General features: G+C 46.7%; 1 protein-coding gene across 4 annotated transcripts in view; it reads right to left on the bottom strand.

Moving 5' to 3' along the window:
• The window catches only part of pald1a (phosphatase domain containing paladin 1a), a 204,696-nt gene that overhangs the window by 119,378 nt on the left and 69,042 nt on the right, over window positions 1-16,276 (bottom strand). For 3 of the 4 annotated variants that reach the window (XR_011674324.1, XM_071394597.1, XM_071394596.1), the window contains exons 8-16: window positions 13,881-14,032; window positions 12,455-12,542; window positions 12,258-12,362; window positions 11,713-11,808; window positions 10,809-10,943; window positions 10,486-10,602; window positions 10,136-10,315; window positions 7,460-7,657; window positions 6,881-7,021 (exon numbers count right to left, since the gene is read on the bottom strand). Coding sequence is in view for 3 of the 4 variants with exons in the window: in XM_071394597.1 (XP_071250698.1) it covers window positions 6,881-7,021; window positions 7,460-7,657; window positions 10,136-10,315; window positions 10,486-10,602; window positions 10,809-10,943; window positions 11,713-11,808; window positions 12,258-12,362; window positions 12,455-12,542; window positions 13,881-14,032 (1,212 nt within the window). In the remaining variant the exon portion in view is untranslated. The remainder of the gene's footprint in view (window positions 1-6,880; window positions 7,022-7,459; window positions 7,658-10,135; window positions 10,316-10,485; window positions 10,603-10,808; window positions 10,944-11,712; window positions 11,809-12,257; window positions 12,363-12,454; window positions 12,543-13,880; window positions 14,033-16,276) is intronic. The other variant, XM_071394599.1, reaches the window with a different exon arrangement.

The following is a 16,276-nucleotide window of genomic DNA, read 5'->3' as shown; positions in this document are numbered from 1 at the left end:
ATTGAAGTGCCAGACAGTGAGAAGTGTAGTCTTACAGTGAAGTGCCAGACAGTGAGAAGTGTAATCTTACAGTGAAGTGCCAGACAGTGAGAAGTGTAGTCTTACAGTGAAGTGCCAGACAGTGAGAAGTGTAGTCTTACAGTGAAGTGTCAGACAGTGAGGGGAGTGTAGTCTTACATTGAAGTGTCAGACAGTGAGGGGAGTGTAGTCTTACAGTGAAGTGTCAGACAGTGAGGGGAGTGTAGTCTTACAGTGAAGTGCCAGACAGTGAGAAGTGTAGTCTTACAGTGAAGTGCCAGACAGTGAGAAATGTAGTATTACAGTGAAGGGTCAGACAGTGAGAAGTGTAGTCTTACAGTGAAGTGTCAGACAGTGAGAGGTGTAATCTTACAGTGAAGTGCCAGACAGTGAGAAGTGTAGTCTTACAGTGAAGTGTCAGACAGTGAAAAGTGTAGTCTTACAGTGAAGTGTCAGACAGTGAGAAGTGTAGTCTTACAGTGAAGTGTCAGACAGTGAGGGGAGTGTAGTCTTACAGTGAAGTGTCAGACAGTGAGGGGAGTGTAGTCTTACAGTGACGTGTCAGACAGTGAGGGGAGTGTAGTCTTACAGTGGAGTGTCAGACAGTGAGGAGTGTAGTCTTACAGTGAAGTGTCAGACAGTGAAGGGAGTGTAGTCTTACAGTGAAGTGCCAGACAGTGAGAAGTGTAGTCTTACAGTGAAGTGCCAGACAGTGAGAAATGTAGTATTACAGTGAAGGGTCAGACAGTGAGAAGTGTAGTCTTACAGTGAAGTGTCAGACAGTGAGAGGTGTAATCTTACAGTGAAGTGCCAGACAGTGAGAGGTGTAATCTTACAGTGAAGTGCCAGACAGTGAGAAGTGTAGTCTTACAGTGAAGTGTCAGACAGTGAAAAGTGTAGTCTTACAGTGAAGTGTCAGACAGTGAGAAGTGTAGTCTTACAGTGAAGTGCCAGACAGTGAGGAGTGTAGTCTTACAGTGAAGTGCCAGACAGTGAGGAGTGTAGTCTTACAGTGAAGTGTCAGACAGTGAGGGGAGTGTAGTCTTACAGTGAAGTGCCAGACAGTGAGAAGTGTAGTCTTACAGTGAAGTGCCAGACAGTGAGAAGTGTAGTCTTACAGTGAAGGGTCAGACAGTGAGAAGTGTAGTCTTACATTGAAGTACCAGACAGTGAGAAGTGTAGTCTTACAGTGAAGTACCAGACAGTGAGAAGTGTAGTCTTACAGTGAAGTGTCAGACAGTGAGAAGTGTAGTCTTACAGTGAAGTGCCAGACAGTGAGAAGTGTCGTCTTACAGTGAAGTGTCAGACAGTGAGGGGAGTGTAGTCTTACAGTGACGTGTCAGACAGTGAGGGGAGTGTAGTCTTACAGTGGAGTGTCAGACAGTGAGGAGTGTAGTCTTACAGTGAAGTGTCAGACAGTGAAGGGAGTGTAGTCTTACAGTGAAGTGCCAGACAGTGAGAAGTGTAGTCTTACAGTGAAGTGTCAGACAGTGAGAAGTGTAGTCTTACATTGAAGTGCCAGACAGTGAGGGGAGTGTAGTCTTACAGTGAAGTGTCAGACAGTGAGAAGTGTAGTATTACAGTGAAGTGTCAAACAGTGAGGGAGTGTAGTCTTACAGTGAAGTGCCAGACAGTGAGAAGTGTAGTCTTACAGTGAAGTGCCAGACAGTGAGAAGTGTAGTCTTACAGTGAAGTGTCAGACAGTGCGGGGTGTAGTCTTACAGTGAAGCACCAGACAGTGAGGGGAGTGTAGTCTTACATTGAAGTGCCAGACAGTGAGGGGAGTGTAGTCTTACAGTGAAGTGCCGGACAGTGAGGGGAGTGTAGTCTTACAGTGAAGTGTCATACAGTGAAGGGAGTGTATTCTTACAGTGATGTGTCAGACAGTGAGAAGTGTAGTCTTACATTGAAGTGCCAGACAGTGAGAAGTGTAATCTTACAGTGAAGTGCCATACAGTGAGAAGTGTAGTCTTACAGTGAAGTGCCAGACAGTGAGAAGTGTAGTCTTACAGTGAAGTGTCAGACAGTGAGGGGAGTGTAGTCTTACATTGAAGTGTCAGACAGTGAGGGGAGTGTAGTCTTACAGTGAAGTGTCAGACAGTGAGGGGAGTGTAGTCTTACAGTGAAGTGCCAGACAGTGAGAAGTGTAGTCTTACAGTGAAGTGCCAGACAGTGAGAAGTGTAGTCTTACAGTGAAGTACCAGACAGTGAGGGGAGTGTAGTCTTACATTGAAGTGCCAGACAGTGAGGGGAGTGTAGTCTTACAGTGAAGTGCCGGACAGTGAGGGGAGTGTAGTCTTACAGTGAAGTGTCATACAGTGAAGGGAGTGTATTCTTACAGTGATGTGTCAGACAGTGAGAAGTGTAGTCTTACATTGAAGTGCCAGACAGTGAGAAGTGTAGTCTTACATTGAAGTGCCAGACAGTGAGAAGTGTAGTCTTACAGTGAAGTGCCAGACAGTGAGAAGTGTAATCTTACAGTGAAGTGCCAGACAGTGAGAAGTGTAGTCTTACAGTGAAGTGCCAGACAGTGAGAAGTGTAGTCTTACAGTGAAGTGTCAGACAGTGAGGGGAGTGTAGTCTTACATTGAAGTGTCAGACAGTGAGGGGAGTGTAGTCTTACAGTGAAGTGTCAGACAGTGAGGGGAGTGTAGTCTTACAGTGAAGTGCCAGACAGTGAGAAGTGTAGTCTTACAGTGAAGTGCCAGACAGTGAGAAATGTAGTATTACAGTGAAGGGTCAGACAGTGAGAAGTGTAGTCTTACAGTGAAGTGTCAGACAGTGAGAGGTGTAATCTTACAGTGAAGTGCCAGACAGTGAGAAGTGTAGTCTTACAGTGAAGTGTCAGACAGTGAAAAGTGTAGTCTTACAGTGAAGTGTCAGACAGTGAGAAGTGTAGTCTTACAGTGAAGTGTCAGACAGTGAGGGGAGTGTAGTCTTACAGTGGAGTGTCAGACAGTGAGGAGTGTAGTCTTACAGTGAAGTGTCAGACAGTGAAGGGAGTGTAGTCTTACAGTGAAGTGCCAGACAGTGAGAAGTGTAGTCTTACAGTGAAGTGTCAGACAGTGAGAAGTGTAGTCTTACATTGAAGTGCCAGACAGTGAGGGGAGTGTAGTCTTACAGTGAAGTGTCAGACAGTGAGAAGTGTAGTATTACAGTGAAGTGTCAAACAGTGAGGGAGTGTAGTCTTACAGTGAAGTGCCAGACAGTGAGAAGTGTAGTCTTACAGTGAAGTGCCAGACAGTGAGAAGTGTAGTCTTACAGTGAAGTGTCAGACAGTGAGGGGTGTAGTCTTACAGTGAAGTACCAGACAGTGAGGGGAGTGTAGTCTTACATTGAAGTGCCAGACAGTGAGGGGAGTGTAGTCTTACAGTGAAGTGCCGGACAGTGAGGGGAGTGTAGTCTTACAGTGAAGTGTCATACAGTGAAGGGAGTGTATTCTTACAGTGATGTGTCAGACAGTGAGAAGTGTAGTCTTACAGTGAAGTGTCAGACAGTGAGAAGTGTAGTCTTACATTGAAGTGTCAGACAGTGAGGGGAGTGTAGTCTTACAGTGAAGTGTCAGACAGTGAGGGGAGTGTAGTCTTACAGTGAAGTGCCAGACAGTGAGAAGTGTAGTCTTACAGTGAAGTGCCAGACAGTGAGAAATGTAGTATTACAGTGAAGGGTCAGACAGTGAGAAGTGTAGTCTTACAGTGAAGTGTCAGACAGTGAGAGGTGTAATCTTACAGTGAAGTGCCAGACAGTGAGAAGTGTAGTCTTACAGTGAAGTGTCAGACAGTGAAAAGTGTAGTCTTACAGTGAAGTGTCAGACAGTGAGAAGTGTAGTCTTACAGTGAAGTGCCAGACAGTGAGGAGTGTAGTCTTACAGTGAAGTGCCAGACAGTGAGGAGTGTAGTCTTACAGTGAAGTGTCAGACAGTGAGGGGAGTGTAGTCTTACAGTGAAGTGCCAGACAGTGAGAAGTGTAGTCTTACAGTGAAGTGCCAGACAGTGAGAAGTGTAGTCTTACAGTGAAGGGTCAGACAGTGAGAAGTGTAGTCTTACATTGAAGTACCAGACAGTGAGAAGTGTAGTCTTACAGTGAAGTACCAGACAGTGAGAAGTGTAGTCTTACAGTGAAGTGTCAGACAGTGAGAAGTGTAGTCTTACAGTGAAGTGCCAGACAGTGAGAAGTGTCGTCTTACAGTGAAGTGTCAGACAGTGAGAAGTGTAGTCTTACATTGAAGTGCCAGACAGTGAGGGGAGTGTAGTCTTACAGTGAAGTGTCAGACAGTGAGAAGTGTAGTATTACAGTGAAGTGTCAAACAGTGAGGGAGTGTAGTCTTACAGTGAAGTGCCAGACAGTGAGAAGTGTAGTCTTACAGTGAAGTGCCAGACAGTGAGAAATGTAGTCTTACAGTGAAGTGTCAGACAGTGAGAAATGTAGTCTTACAGTGAAGTACCAGACAGTGAGGGGAGTGTAGTCTTACATTGAAGTGCCAGACAGTGAGGGGAGTGTAGTCTTACAGTGAAGTGCCGGACAGTGAGGGGAGTGTAGTCTTACAGTGAAGTGTCATACAGTGAAGGGAGTGTAGTCTTACAGTGAAGTGCCAGACAGTGAGAAGTGTAGTCTTACAGTGAAGTGCCAGACAGTGAGAAATGTAGTCTTACAGTGAAGTGTCAGAGAGTGAGGGGTGTAGTCTTACAGTGAAGTACCAGACAGTGAGGGGAGTGTAGTCTTACATTGAAGTGCCAGACAGTGAGGGGAGTGTAGTCTTACAGTGAAGTGCCGGACAGTGAGGGGAGTGTAGTCTTACAGTGAAGTGTCATACAGTGAAGGGAGTGTATTCTTACAGTGATGTGTCAGACAGTGAGAAGTGTAGTCTTACATTGAAGTGCCAGACAGTGAGAAATGTAGTCTTACAGTGAAGTGCCAGACAGTGAGAAGTGTAATCTTACAGTGAAGTGCCAGACAGTGAGAAGTGTAGTCTTACAGTGAAGTGCCAGACAGTGAGAAGTGTAGTCTTACAGTGAAGTGTCAGACAGTGAGGGGAGTGTAGTCTTACATTGAAGTGTCAGACAGTGAGGGGAGTGTAGTCTTACAGTGAAGTGTCAGACAGTGAGGGGAGTGTAGTCTTACAGTGAAGTGCCAGACAGTGAGAAGTGTAGTCTTACAGTGAAGTGCCAGACAGTGAGAAATGTAGTATTACAGTGAAGGGTCAGACAGTGAGAAGTGTAGTCTTACAGTGAAGTGTCAGACAGTGAGAGGTGTAATCTTACAGTGAAGTGCCAGACAGTGAGAAGTGTAGTCTTACAGTGAAGTGTCAGACAGTGAAAAGTGTAGTCTTACAGTGAAGTGTCAGACAGTGAGAAGTGTAGTCTTACAGTGAAGTGTCAGACAGTGAGGGGAGTGTAGTCTTACAGTGAAGTGTCAGACAGTGAGGGGAGTGTAGTCTTACAGTGACGTGTCAGACAGTGAGGGGAGTGTAGTCTTACAGTGGAGTGTCAGACAGTGAGGAGTGTAGTCTTACAGTGAAGTGTCAGACAGTGAAGGGAGTGTAGTCTTACAGTGAAGTGCCAGACAGTGAGAAGTGTAGTCTTACAGTGAAGTGTCAGACAGTGAGAAGTGTAGTCTTACATTGAAGTGCCAGACAGTGAGGGGAGTGTAGTCTTACAGTGAAGTGTCAGACAGTGAGAAGTGTAGTATTACAGTGAAGTGTCAAACAGTGAGGGAGTGTAGTCTTACAGTGAAGTGCCAGACAGTGAGAAGTGTAGTCTTACAGTGAAGTGTCAAACAGTGAGGGAGTGTAGTCTTACAGTGAAGTGCCAGACAGTGAGAAGTGTAGTCTTACAGTGAAGTGCCAGACAGTGAGAAGTGTAGTCTTACAGTGAAGTGTCAGACAGTGAGGGGTGTAGTCTTACAGTGAAGTACCAGACAGTGAGGGGAGTGTAGTCTTACATTGAAGTGCCAGACAGTGAGGGGAGTGTAGTCTTACAGTGAAGTGCCGGACAGTGAGGGGAGTGTAGTCTTACAGTGAAGTGTCATACAGTGAAGGGAGTGTATTCTTACAGTGATGTGTCAGACAGTGAGAAGTGTAGTCTTACATTGAAGTGCCAGACAGTGAGAAGTGTAGTCTTACAGTGAAGTGCCAGACAGTGAGAAGTGTAATCTTACAGTGAAGTGCCAGACAGTGAGAAGTGTAGTCTTACAGTGAAGTGCCAGACAGTGAGAAGTGTAGTCTTACAGTGAAGTGTCAGACAGTGAGGGGAGTGTAGTCTTACATTGAAGTGTCAGACAGTGAGGGGAGTGTAGTCTTACAGTGAAGTGTCAGACAGTGAGGGGAGTGTAGTCTTACAGTGAAGTGCCAGACAGTGAGAAGTGTAGTCTTACAGTGAAGTGCCAGACAGTGAGAAATGTAGTATTACAGTGAAGGGTCAGACAGTGAGAAGTGTAGTCTTACAGTGAAGTGTCAGACAGTGAGAAGTGTAGTCTTACAGTGAAGTGCCAGACAGTGAGGAGTGTAGTCTTACAGTGAAGTGCCAGACAGTGAGGAGTGTAGTCTTACAGTGAAGTGTCAGACAGTGAGAAGTGTAGTCTTACAGTGAAGTGCCAGACAGTGAGAAGTGTAGTCTTACAGTGAAGGGTCAGACAGTGAGAAGTGTAGTCTTACAGTGAAGTGTCAGACAGTGAGAAGTGTAGTCTTACAGTGAAGTGCCAGACAGTGAGAAGTGTAGTCTTACATTGAAGTGCCAGACAGTGAGGAGTGTAGTCTTGCAGTGAAGTGCCAGACAGTGAGAAGTGTAGTCTTACAGTGAAGTGTCAGACAGTGAGAAGTGTAGTCTTACAGTGAAGTGTCAGACAGTGAGAAGTGTAGTCTTACATTGAAGTGCCAGACAGTGAGAGCAGCTATGACCATGGCCGTGGTGGTTCTTCCCTTGCCGTTGGAGCAGTTGAACACGAAGGCTGAGTGAGAGTCCTCAGCCAAGGTACTCTTCATGGCCTCCAAGAGCTGGTCAAAGTCCTGAGGGTAAAACATAACACACAGGCACGCACACACACACACACACAGGCACGCACAGGCACGCACACACACACATTCAGTTAATAAAAACATGTAATAACATTCAACACCACTAGAGGGAGATCAAAGATTTCCATTTTCACCCTCATATCAGCCCCATGAAAACCTGTCACTGCCCCTCATATCAGCCCCATGAAAACCTGTAACTGACCCTCATATATGCCTCCACAAAACCATTACCTTTGTGTGTGCGTGTGTGTGTGTGTGTGTGTGTGTGTGTGTGTGTGTGTGTGTGTGTGTGTGTGTGTGTGTGTGTGTGTGTGTGTGTGTGTGTGTGTGTGTGTGTGTGTGGCATCTTTACCTCCTCCTTGGGGGCGCAGCAGTCTGACAGAGGGATGCGTTTATAGAGCAGTCCCTGGTGTGTGTGTGTGTGTTTACCTCCTCCTTGGGGGCGCAGCAGTCTGACAGAGGGATGCGTTTATAGAGCAGTCCCTGGTGGGTTCTCTGGTACTGGTTGAAGACCTCCTGGACCGTCAGACAGGTTTTAAACATCTTCATCTGTTTCTCCTGCTCCAGAGTCACCTCCAGCCACTTCTGGGCTCTCTGAACCTCCTCTCCCAGGGCTGTCTCTAGTTTCTGGGGTAGGAGGAGGGACAGTCAGACTGGGGATCACTTTACTTCACTGGTTTATTGTCCATGTAAGGATCACTTAGTACCTCTATCTGCTGGGGGGTTAGGGTCACTTAGTACCTCTATGTGCTGGGGGTTAGGGTCACCTAGTACCTCTATGTGTGGGGTTAGGGTCACTTAGTACCTCTATGTGCTGGGGGGTTAGGGTCACTTAGTACCTCTATGTGCTGGGGGTTAGGGTCACGTAGTACCTCTATGTGCTGGGGGTTAGGGTTAGTTAGTACCTCTATGTGCTGGGGGTTAGGGTTAGTTAGTACCTCTATGTGCTGGGGGTTAGGGTTAGTTAGTACCTCTATGTACTGGGGGTTAGGGTCACCTAGTACCTCTATGTGCTGGGGGTTAGGGTCACCTAGTACCTCTATGTACTGGGGGTTAGGGTCACCTAGTACCTCTATGTGCTGGGGGTTAGGGTCACCTAGTACCTCTATGTGCTGGGGGTTAGGGTTAGTTAGTACCTCTATGTGCTGGGGGTTAGGGTTAGTTAGTACCTCTATGTGCTGGGGGTTAGGGTTAGTTAGTACCTCTATGTGCTGGGGTTAGGGTCACTTAGTACCTCTATGTGCTGGGGGTTAGGGTCACCTAGTACCTCTATGTACTGGGGGTTAGGGTCACCTAGTACCTCTATGTGCTGGGGGTTAGGGTCACCTAGTACCTCTATGTGCTGGGGGTTAGGGTTAGTTAGTACCTCTATGTGCTGGGGGTTAGGGTTACTTAGTACCTCTATGTGCTGGGGTTAGGGTCACTTAGTACCTCTATGTGCTGGGGGTTAGGGTCACGTAGTACCTCTGTGTACTAGGGGTTAGTGTTAGTTAGTACCTCTATGTGCTGGGGGTTAGGGTCACTTAGTACCTCTATGTGCTGGGGTTAGGGTCACTTAGTACCTCTATGTGCTGGGGGTTAGGGTCACCTAGTACCTCTATGTGCTGGGGGTTAGGGTTAGTTAGTACCTCTATGTGCTGGGGGTTAGGGTTAGTTAGTACCTCTATGTGCTGGGGGTTAGGGTTAGTTAGTACCTCTATGTGCTGGGGGTTAGGGTCACCTAGTACCTCTATGTGCTGGGGGTTAGGGTCACTTAGTACCTCTATGTGCTGGGGTTAGGGTCACTTAGTACCTCTATGTGCTGGGGGTTAGGGTCACTTAGTACCTCTATGTGCTGGGGGTTAGGGTCACGTAGTACCTCTATGTACTGGGGGTTAGGGTCACCTAGTACCTCTATGTACTGGGGGTTAGGGTCACTTAGTACCTCTATGTACTGGGGGTTAGGGTCACCTAGTACCTCTATGTGCTGGGGGTTAGGGTCACGTAGTACCTCTATGTACTGGGGGTTAGGGTCACGTAGTACCTCTGTGTGTGTGGGGTCTGGGGTGAGGACATGGATGTGTTAGTACACTACATGACCAAAAGTATGGGGACACCTGCTCATCAAACATCTCATTCCTAAATCATGGGCATTAATATGGAGTTGGTCCCCCCCTTTGCTGCTATAACAGCCTCCACTCTTCTGGGAAGGCTTTCCAGTAGATGTTGGAACATTGCTGCGAGGACTTGCTTCCATTCAGCCACAAGAGCTTTAGTGAGGTTGGGAGTACTGATGTTGGGCGATTAGGCCTGGCTCGCAGTCGGCGTTCCAATTCATCCCAAAGGTGTTCGATGTGGTTGAGGTCAGGGCTCTGCAGGCCAGTCAAGTTCTTCCACACCGATCTTGACAAACCATTTCTGTATGGATCTCGCTTTGTGCACAGGGGCATTGTCATGCTGAAACAGGAAAGGGCCTTCCCCAAACTGTTGCCACAAAGTTGGAAGCACAGAATCGTCTAGAATGTCATTATATGCTGTGGCGTTAAGATTTCCCTTCACTGGAACTAAGGGGCCCAAACCCTGAAAAACAGCTCCAGACCATTATTCCTCCTCCACCAAACTTTACAGTTGGCACTATGCATTAAGGCAGGTAGCGTTCTCCTGGCATCCGCCAAACCCAGATTCTTCCGTCGGACTGCCAGATGGTGAAGCGTGATTCATCACTCCAGAGAACGCATTTCCACTGCTCCAGAGTCCAATGGCAGTGAGCTATACACCACTCCAGCCGACAGGTGGCATTGCACATGGTGATCATAGGTTTGTGTGTGGCTGCTCATCCATGGAAACCCATTTCATGAAGCTCCTGACGAACAGTAGTTGTTCCAGAGGCAGTTTGGAGCTCGGTAGTGAGTGTTGCAACCGAGGACAGACGATTTTTACACGCTACGCGCTTGAAAGTCACTGGCCTCTTCAGTAAGGCCATTCTACTGACAATGTTTGTCTATGGAGATTGCATGGCTGTGGGTTCGATTTTATACACCTGTCAGCAACAGGTGTGGCTGAAATAGCCTAATCCACTAATGTGAAGGGCTGTCCACATACTGCTGTATTTATAGTGTATAGTACCTCTATCTGTGTGGGGTCTGTGGCGGGGACAGGGATGTGTTGCTCCAGACAGGACGGCTCTCTGGGGGTGAAGACCTGTCCGTTCCCCTCCAGAACCAGCTCCTCCTGCAGGTTGACCCACAGGACGTGGCTGTACTTCCTCTTCTCGTCCGTCAGGTGGGTCAACACCGCACCCGTCGCCTACAGAACACACAACCCGGCAGACACGCTTCAGTTCAGCTTCACAGACAACTTACCGGATCAACGGGGACGCCTTCAAAAGATATGTCTGCTAAAGATAGAAATGACTGAAACTAGCATTTTGGACGTTGACCAAATGTGATAGGGTGCAGGCTTGGTGTTGATCATACCTCTGATGTAGGCTGTGACATGCCGTAGACGGGCATCTTGGGGACTCTTCTGAAGTTAGCCACCTTCATCTCCTTCACTGTGCTGAGTATGTCTGGAGACAGGTACTCATGAGCAACCTGCTCACACACACACACACACACACACACACACACACACACACACACACAGTAAGTCAATAAGATAATGAGTTAGATTTCCAGTGAATGTATTCATTACACAAGGAAAACAAACATGGACTGAGTTCCTGGGTCTGACTGAGTTCCATGTTCTGCAGTGGGTCTGACTGAGTGTGATGTGATGTCATTTGGTGGGAGGTTCTCACCAGAACGCGGGCTCCCTTGGTGACGAGATCAGGCGGAGCGGAGAGTTCTGATAGGTCCATACAGGCCAGCAGGCGGTACACCCAGGGGTGAGCACACAGCCACTGGCTGAAGTTGGACGCAAAGCCAAGAGAATACTGCAACAGCACAAAACAGACGTAAAGGTTGACATGTCTTTGTTTGCCATGGTAAAACAGGACATAAAGGTTGAGATGTCTTTGTTTGCCATGGTAAAACAGGACATAAAGGTTGACATGTCTTTGTTTGCCATGGTAAAACAGGACATAAAGGTTGACATGTCTTTGTTTGCCATGGTAAAACAGGACATAAAGGTTGACATGTCTTTGTTTGCCATGGTAAAACAGGACATAAAGGTTGAGATGTCTTTGTTTGCCATGGTAAAACAGGACATAAAGGTTGAGGTGTCTTTGTTTGCCATGGTAAAACAGGACATAAAGGTTGAGATGTCTTTGTTTGCCATGGTAAAACAGGACATAAAGGTTGAGGTGTCTTTGTTTGCCATGGTAAAACAGGACATAAAGGTTGAGGTGTCTTTGTTTGCCATGGTAAAACAGGACATAAAGGTTGAGATGTCTTTGTTTGCCATGGTAAAACAGGACATAAAGGTTGACATGTCTTTGTTTGCCATGATAAAACAGGATATAAAGATTGAGGTCTTTGTTTGCCATGGTAAAACAGGATATAAAGATTGAGGTGTATTCATTTGGTAAAAACAGGACACTTGTCATCTCAAAGCACAGACAATGACACACAGAAAAACAGCAGAGTCAATGCTAAATAACATTGGCCTGTATGTATGGGTGAAAGATAATACTCGCTATGGGTCCTTGTAAAAAGTAGTGCACTAATAAAGGGAATAGGGTGCCATTTGGGACACAGCCATACCTGTTCGTGAAGGTATGCGTTGAACACAATCAGGTAGAAATAACGTTCCAGGCTCTGGATGGCTCTGTGGAGAAAGTAGTCTTTGGTCGTGCTTCCCTAGAAGAGACAGACATCAAGGAGTCAGACAGTAGTCTTTGGTCGTGCTTCCCTAGAAGAGACAGACATCAAGGAGTCAGACAGTAGTCTTTGGTCGTGCTTCCCTAGAAGAGACAGACATCAAGGAGTCAGACAGTAGTCTTTGGTCGTGCTTCCCTAGAAGAGACAGACATCAAGGAGTCAGACAGTAGTCTTTGGTCGTGCTTCCCTAGAAGAGACAGACATCAAGGAGTCAGACAGTAGTCTTTGGTCCTGCTTCCCTAGAAGAGATAGACATCAAGGAGTCAGACAGTAGTCTTTGGTCGTGCTTCCCTAGAAGAGACAGACATTAGTCTTATAGCTCCCTAGAATCATAACATACTAGCTAAGCACTGCAGCATCATATTACTGTATCAAAATCATCATAGTGTACTGATAAAAATTTTGATCAATCTGAAACATAAACCCACCTGAATTTGATAATCATCTCCGATCGCTTCAAGCTTCTTCTTATTTTCATATATCGCTTCTTTTATGTTGTGCATTTCCGAACACAGAGCGATCGCTTGGTCAACCTGAAGAACCAAAGGGACAGTCAATGATTTAAGATGCTGGGGGAAACTATCACAATGTATCTAACTAGTTGACACATTTCAGGATCACTCACCTCTTCCATGACCTGTTGTCCTTCAGGTAGTCTGTTGATGAGGGTCTGAATGACTTGGAACAGGGGCTTGGCTTCTGCCTCTTCCGCTCTGAAAGAAATAACAAACCGGACAGGCGGCCATCTTTAAAACGCTTCATTACAGTTGAACTGCATCACCACTGGTTTATTATGACACTGATCAATCCATCATTTGATTGAAATATAGGCCTACCCAGTGGGCAAATCTGGTTATAATGATATTTACTCAAGCAGAAAAACTGTTTGCAAACAGAAAACATCATTAACACGTCACGTGCCAAATGTTGCACTCTGGGTATAATCTAGATCAGTCTCATAGTGATTGTTGACCTTTATTTTACCAGACAATTAAGAACAATGTCTTATTTGCAATGACGGCCTGGCAAAACACTACATACACAAAAGTATGTGGACACCCCTTCAAATTAGTGGATAAGGCTATTTCAGCCACACCCATTGCTGACAGGTGTTTAAAATTGAGCACACAGCCATGCAATCTCCATAGACAAACAGTGGTACTAGAATGGCCTGTACTGAAGAGCTCAGTTACTTTCAATGTGGCACCATCATAGGATGCCACCTTTCCAACAAGTCAGTTTGTCAAATTTCTGCCCTGCTAGAGCCGCCCTGGTCAACTGTAAGTGCTGTTATTGTGAAGTGGAAACTCCTAGGAGCAACAACGGCTCAGCCACAAAGTGGTAGGCAACACAAGCTCACAGAACAAGATCAGCTGGAGTGGAGTAAAGTTCACCGCCATTGCACTTTGGAGCAGGGGAAACGCGTTCTCTGGAGTGATGAATCATGCTTCACCATCTGGCAGTCCAACGGACAAATCTGTGTTTGTCGGATGCCAGGAGAACGCTACCTGCCCGAATGCATAGTGCCAACTGTAAAGTTTGGTGGAGGAATAATGGTCTGGGGCTGTTTTTCATGGTTCAGGCTAGGCACCTTAGTTCCAGTGAAGGGAAATCTTAACGCTACAGCATACAATGACATTCTAGACGATTCTGTGCTTCCAACTTTGTGGCAACAGTTTGGGGAAGGCCCTTTCCTGTTTCAGCATGACAATGCCCCTGTGCACAAAGCGAGATCCATACAGAAATAGTTTGTCGAGATCGGTGTGGAAAAAGTTGACTAGCCTGCATCACCCAACATCAGTGTCAGACCTCACTAATGCTCTTGTGGCTGAATGGAAGCAAGTCCCCGCAACAATGTTCCAACGTCTAGTGGAAAGCCTTCCCAGAAGAGTGGAGGCTGTTATAGCAGCAAAGGCGGGGACCAACTCCATATTAATGCCCATGATTTAGGAATGAGATGTTGGACCAGCAGGTGTCCACATCCTGTTGGTCATGTAGGGTATCTCTAGGAAAGGGTACAGTTTGGTTACAGAGGTCGAGTCCAGTCTTACTGTGGTGGTTCCTGGGTTGTCTTCAGGTGGTTGAGGACCAGGGTCCCCAGGATCATGGCTAGGTTGGTCCGCCCTACCCCCACCTGACAGCTGAACAACAGGGCAGGCAGAGGCCTGGAAACATCCCTTCTCAAAGACAGGTTGGGACTCTCCTGAAAACACGCAACACAAATACAAGGGATTGGAAAACACCACATACAAATGAAAAAGTTGCCCTTTAATCTCTCCTAACTTTATTTGACCAACTCATCCAGGAGTTTCTAGCTGTCCTGGAAACCAACACACACATTTGAAAAGGAATTGGGAGTGTCTGTCTGTTGCTGGTCTCTAGTCTACACCCTGACCATGTGACCAAACTATTGGAGGATTCCCATTTGTCAGAAAGAAAAAGACAGGCCGACTGCCTTTTAACCAGCTGTTATTATCACCAAAACTATTAATAAAACCACTGTTTGTTTAGCAGTCTAGTGCAGCTGCTAGCAGAAATGTGACTCCATGTGATTGAGACTGTTTTTGAACTGAAGCTCATCACCCCGAGCCTGAGCCAGTCTGTGTTACCATGCCAACTCCTTGTCACTCATTGCCATGCCATGGTTTGATGATGAAAGCAATCTAGTTGACAAGAGCACAAGCAGATCTGGGACCAGGCTACCGCACACCCCCCTTCAACCACTGAAACAGGAAGTGTGAAGAAACGTATCAGGAAGCTATCACAGACCTAGCAAACACTGTAGAGCTGCAGACAGGCAGACACGAAGCAAAGCAAAGCAAAGCAAAGCAAAGCAAAGCAAAGCAAAGCGACAGACAGACAGACAGACAGACAGACAGACAGACAGACAGACAGACAGACAGACAGACAGACAGACAGACAGACAGACAGACAGACAGACAGACAGACAGGCAGGCAGGCAGGCGAGCAGAGCAGCAGCAGCAGGAATAACACTCTGTCCCAAATACCAACCTAACTACTGCACTACGTTTGACCACTGGAAACAACCACTTTACAACCACAGAGAACTGGACAGTCTGCCACTAGAGAAACAGGCACTCCAAAAAGGCTAAACACTTAGAAAGAAAGAAAGAAAGAAAGAAAGAAAGAAAGAAAGAAAGAAAGAAAGAAAGAAAGAAAGAAAGAAAGAAAGAAAGAAAGAAAAAGAAAGAGAGAGCACATCCTGTACAGATGAAGCTGTGAAGTTAGATGTGAGGCTTAATGTCATATTCAGAATAACTATTATGGTTATTGGTGATGGATGGGGCACAGCAGTGCACAGTGTGAGAGTGGGGTCAACCTCCCATCTTCCGTCTCAGAACCTGGCTGAGAATCTCCAGGTGTTCTAGAATGTTCCACTCATGAATATATTTAATGTCTCCGGTAAGTCCAGAACATCCTGTCCAGGTGCAGCCCTGCCGGGTCACTGCTGTTAGACCAGAGCCTGTAAGGACCTGGATACAGGAAGTACAGATAATCCTCAGGATGTTTCTAGCAGATGAAAGAAGGCGGGGCCATCGCGCTCAACCACCACTTAAGGACAGGATATAAAAGGTTATTGGATGGTGCATCAAATCAACAAACAGTTGGTAGGAGGCAGGTTCACATACGAGGAAGACACACTCCAATATATTACTGGAAGAGGAAGATATTCGAGTGTGACTACTTTAAGACAAATACAAGAGGATTTACCCCGAGAACACTAAGTATCCTCCTCACCCTGAGAACCTTCCTCACCCTGAGAACACTAAGAACCCTCCTCACACTAAGAACACTAAGAACCCTCACCCTGAGAACACTAAGAACCCTCCTCACACTAAGAACACTAAGAACCCTCCTCACCCTGAGAACCCTCCTCACCCTGAGAACACTAAGAACCCTCCTCACACTAAGAACACTAAGAACCCTCCTCACCCTGAGAACCCTCCTCACCCTGAGAACACTAAGAACCCTCCTCACACTAAGAACACTAAGAACCCTCCTCACCCCGAGAACACTAAGAACCCTCCTCACACTAAGAACACTAAGAACCCTCCTCACCCCGAGAACACTAAGAACCCTCCTCACCCTGAGAACACTAAGAACCCTCCTCACACTAAGAACACTAAGAACCCTCCTCACCCCGGGAACACTAAGAACCCTCCTCACCCCGAGAACACTAAGAACCCTCCTCACCCCGAGAACACTAAGAACCCTCCTCACCCCGAGAACACTAAGAACCCTCCTCACCCCGAGAACACTAAGAACCCTCCTCCCCCCGAGAACACTAAGAACCCTCCTCACCCTGAGAACACTAAGAACCCTCCTCACCCCGAGAACACTAAGAACCCTCCTCACCCCGAGAACACTAAGAACCCTCCTCACCCCGAGAACACTAAGAACCCTCCTCACCCCGAGAACACTAAGA

Source organism: Salvelinus alpinus, chromosome 3 (genome assembly GCF_045679555.1).
Source record: "Salvelinus alpinus chromosome 3, SLU_Salpinus.1, whole genome shotgun sequence".
NCBI classification, from domain to species: Eukaryota; Metazoa; Chordata; class Actinopteri; order Salmoniformes; family Salmonidae; genus Salvelinus; species Salvelinus alpinus.
The sequence above is the reverse complement of the archived record's forward strand: the minus strand, read 5'-3'. Positions and strand labels throughout refer to the sequence as shown.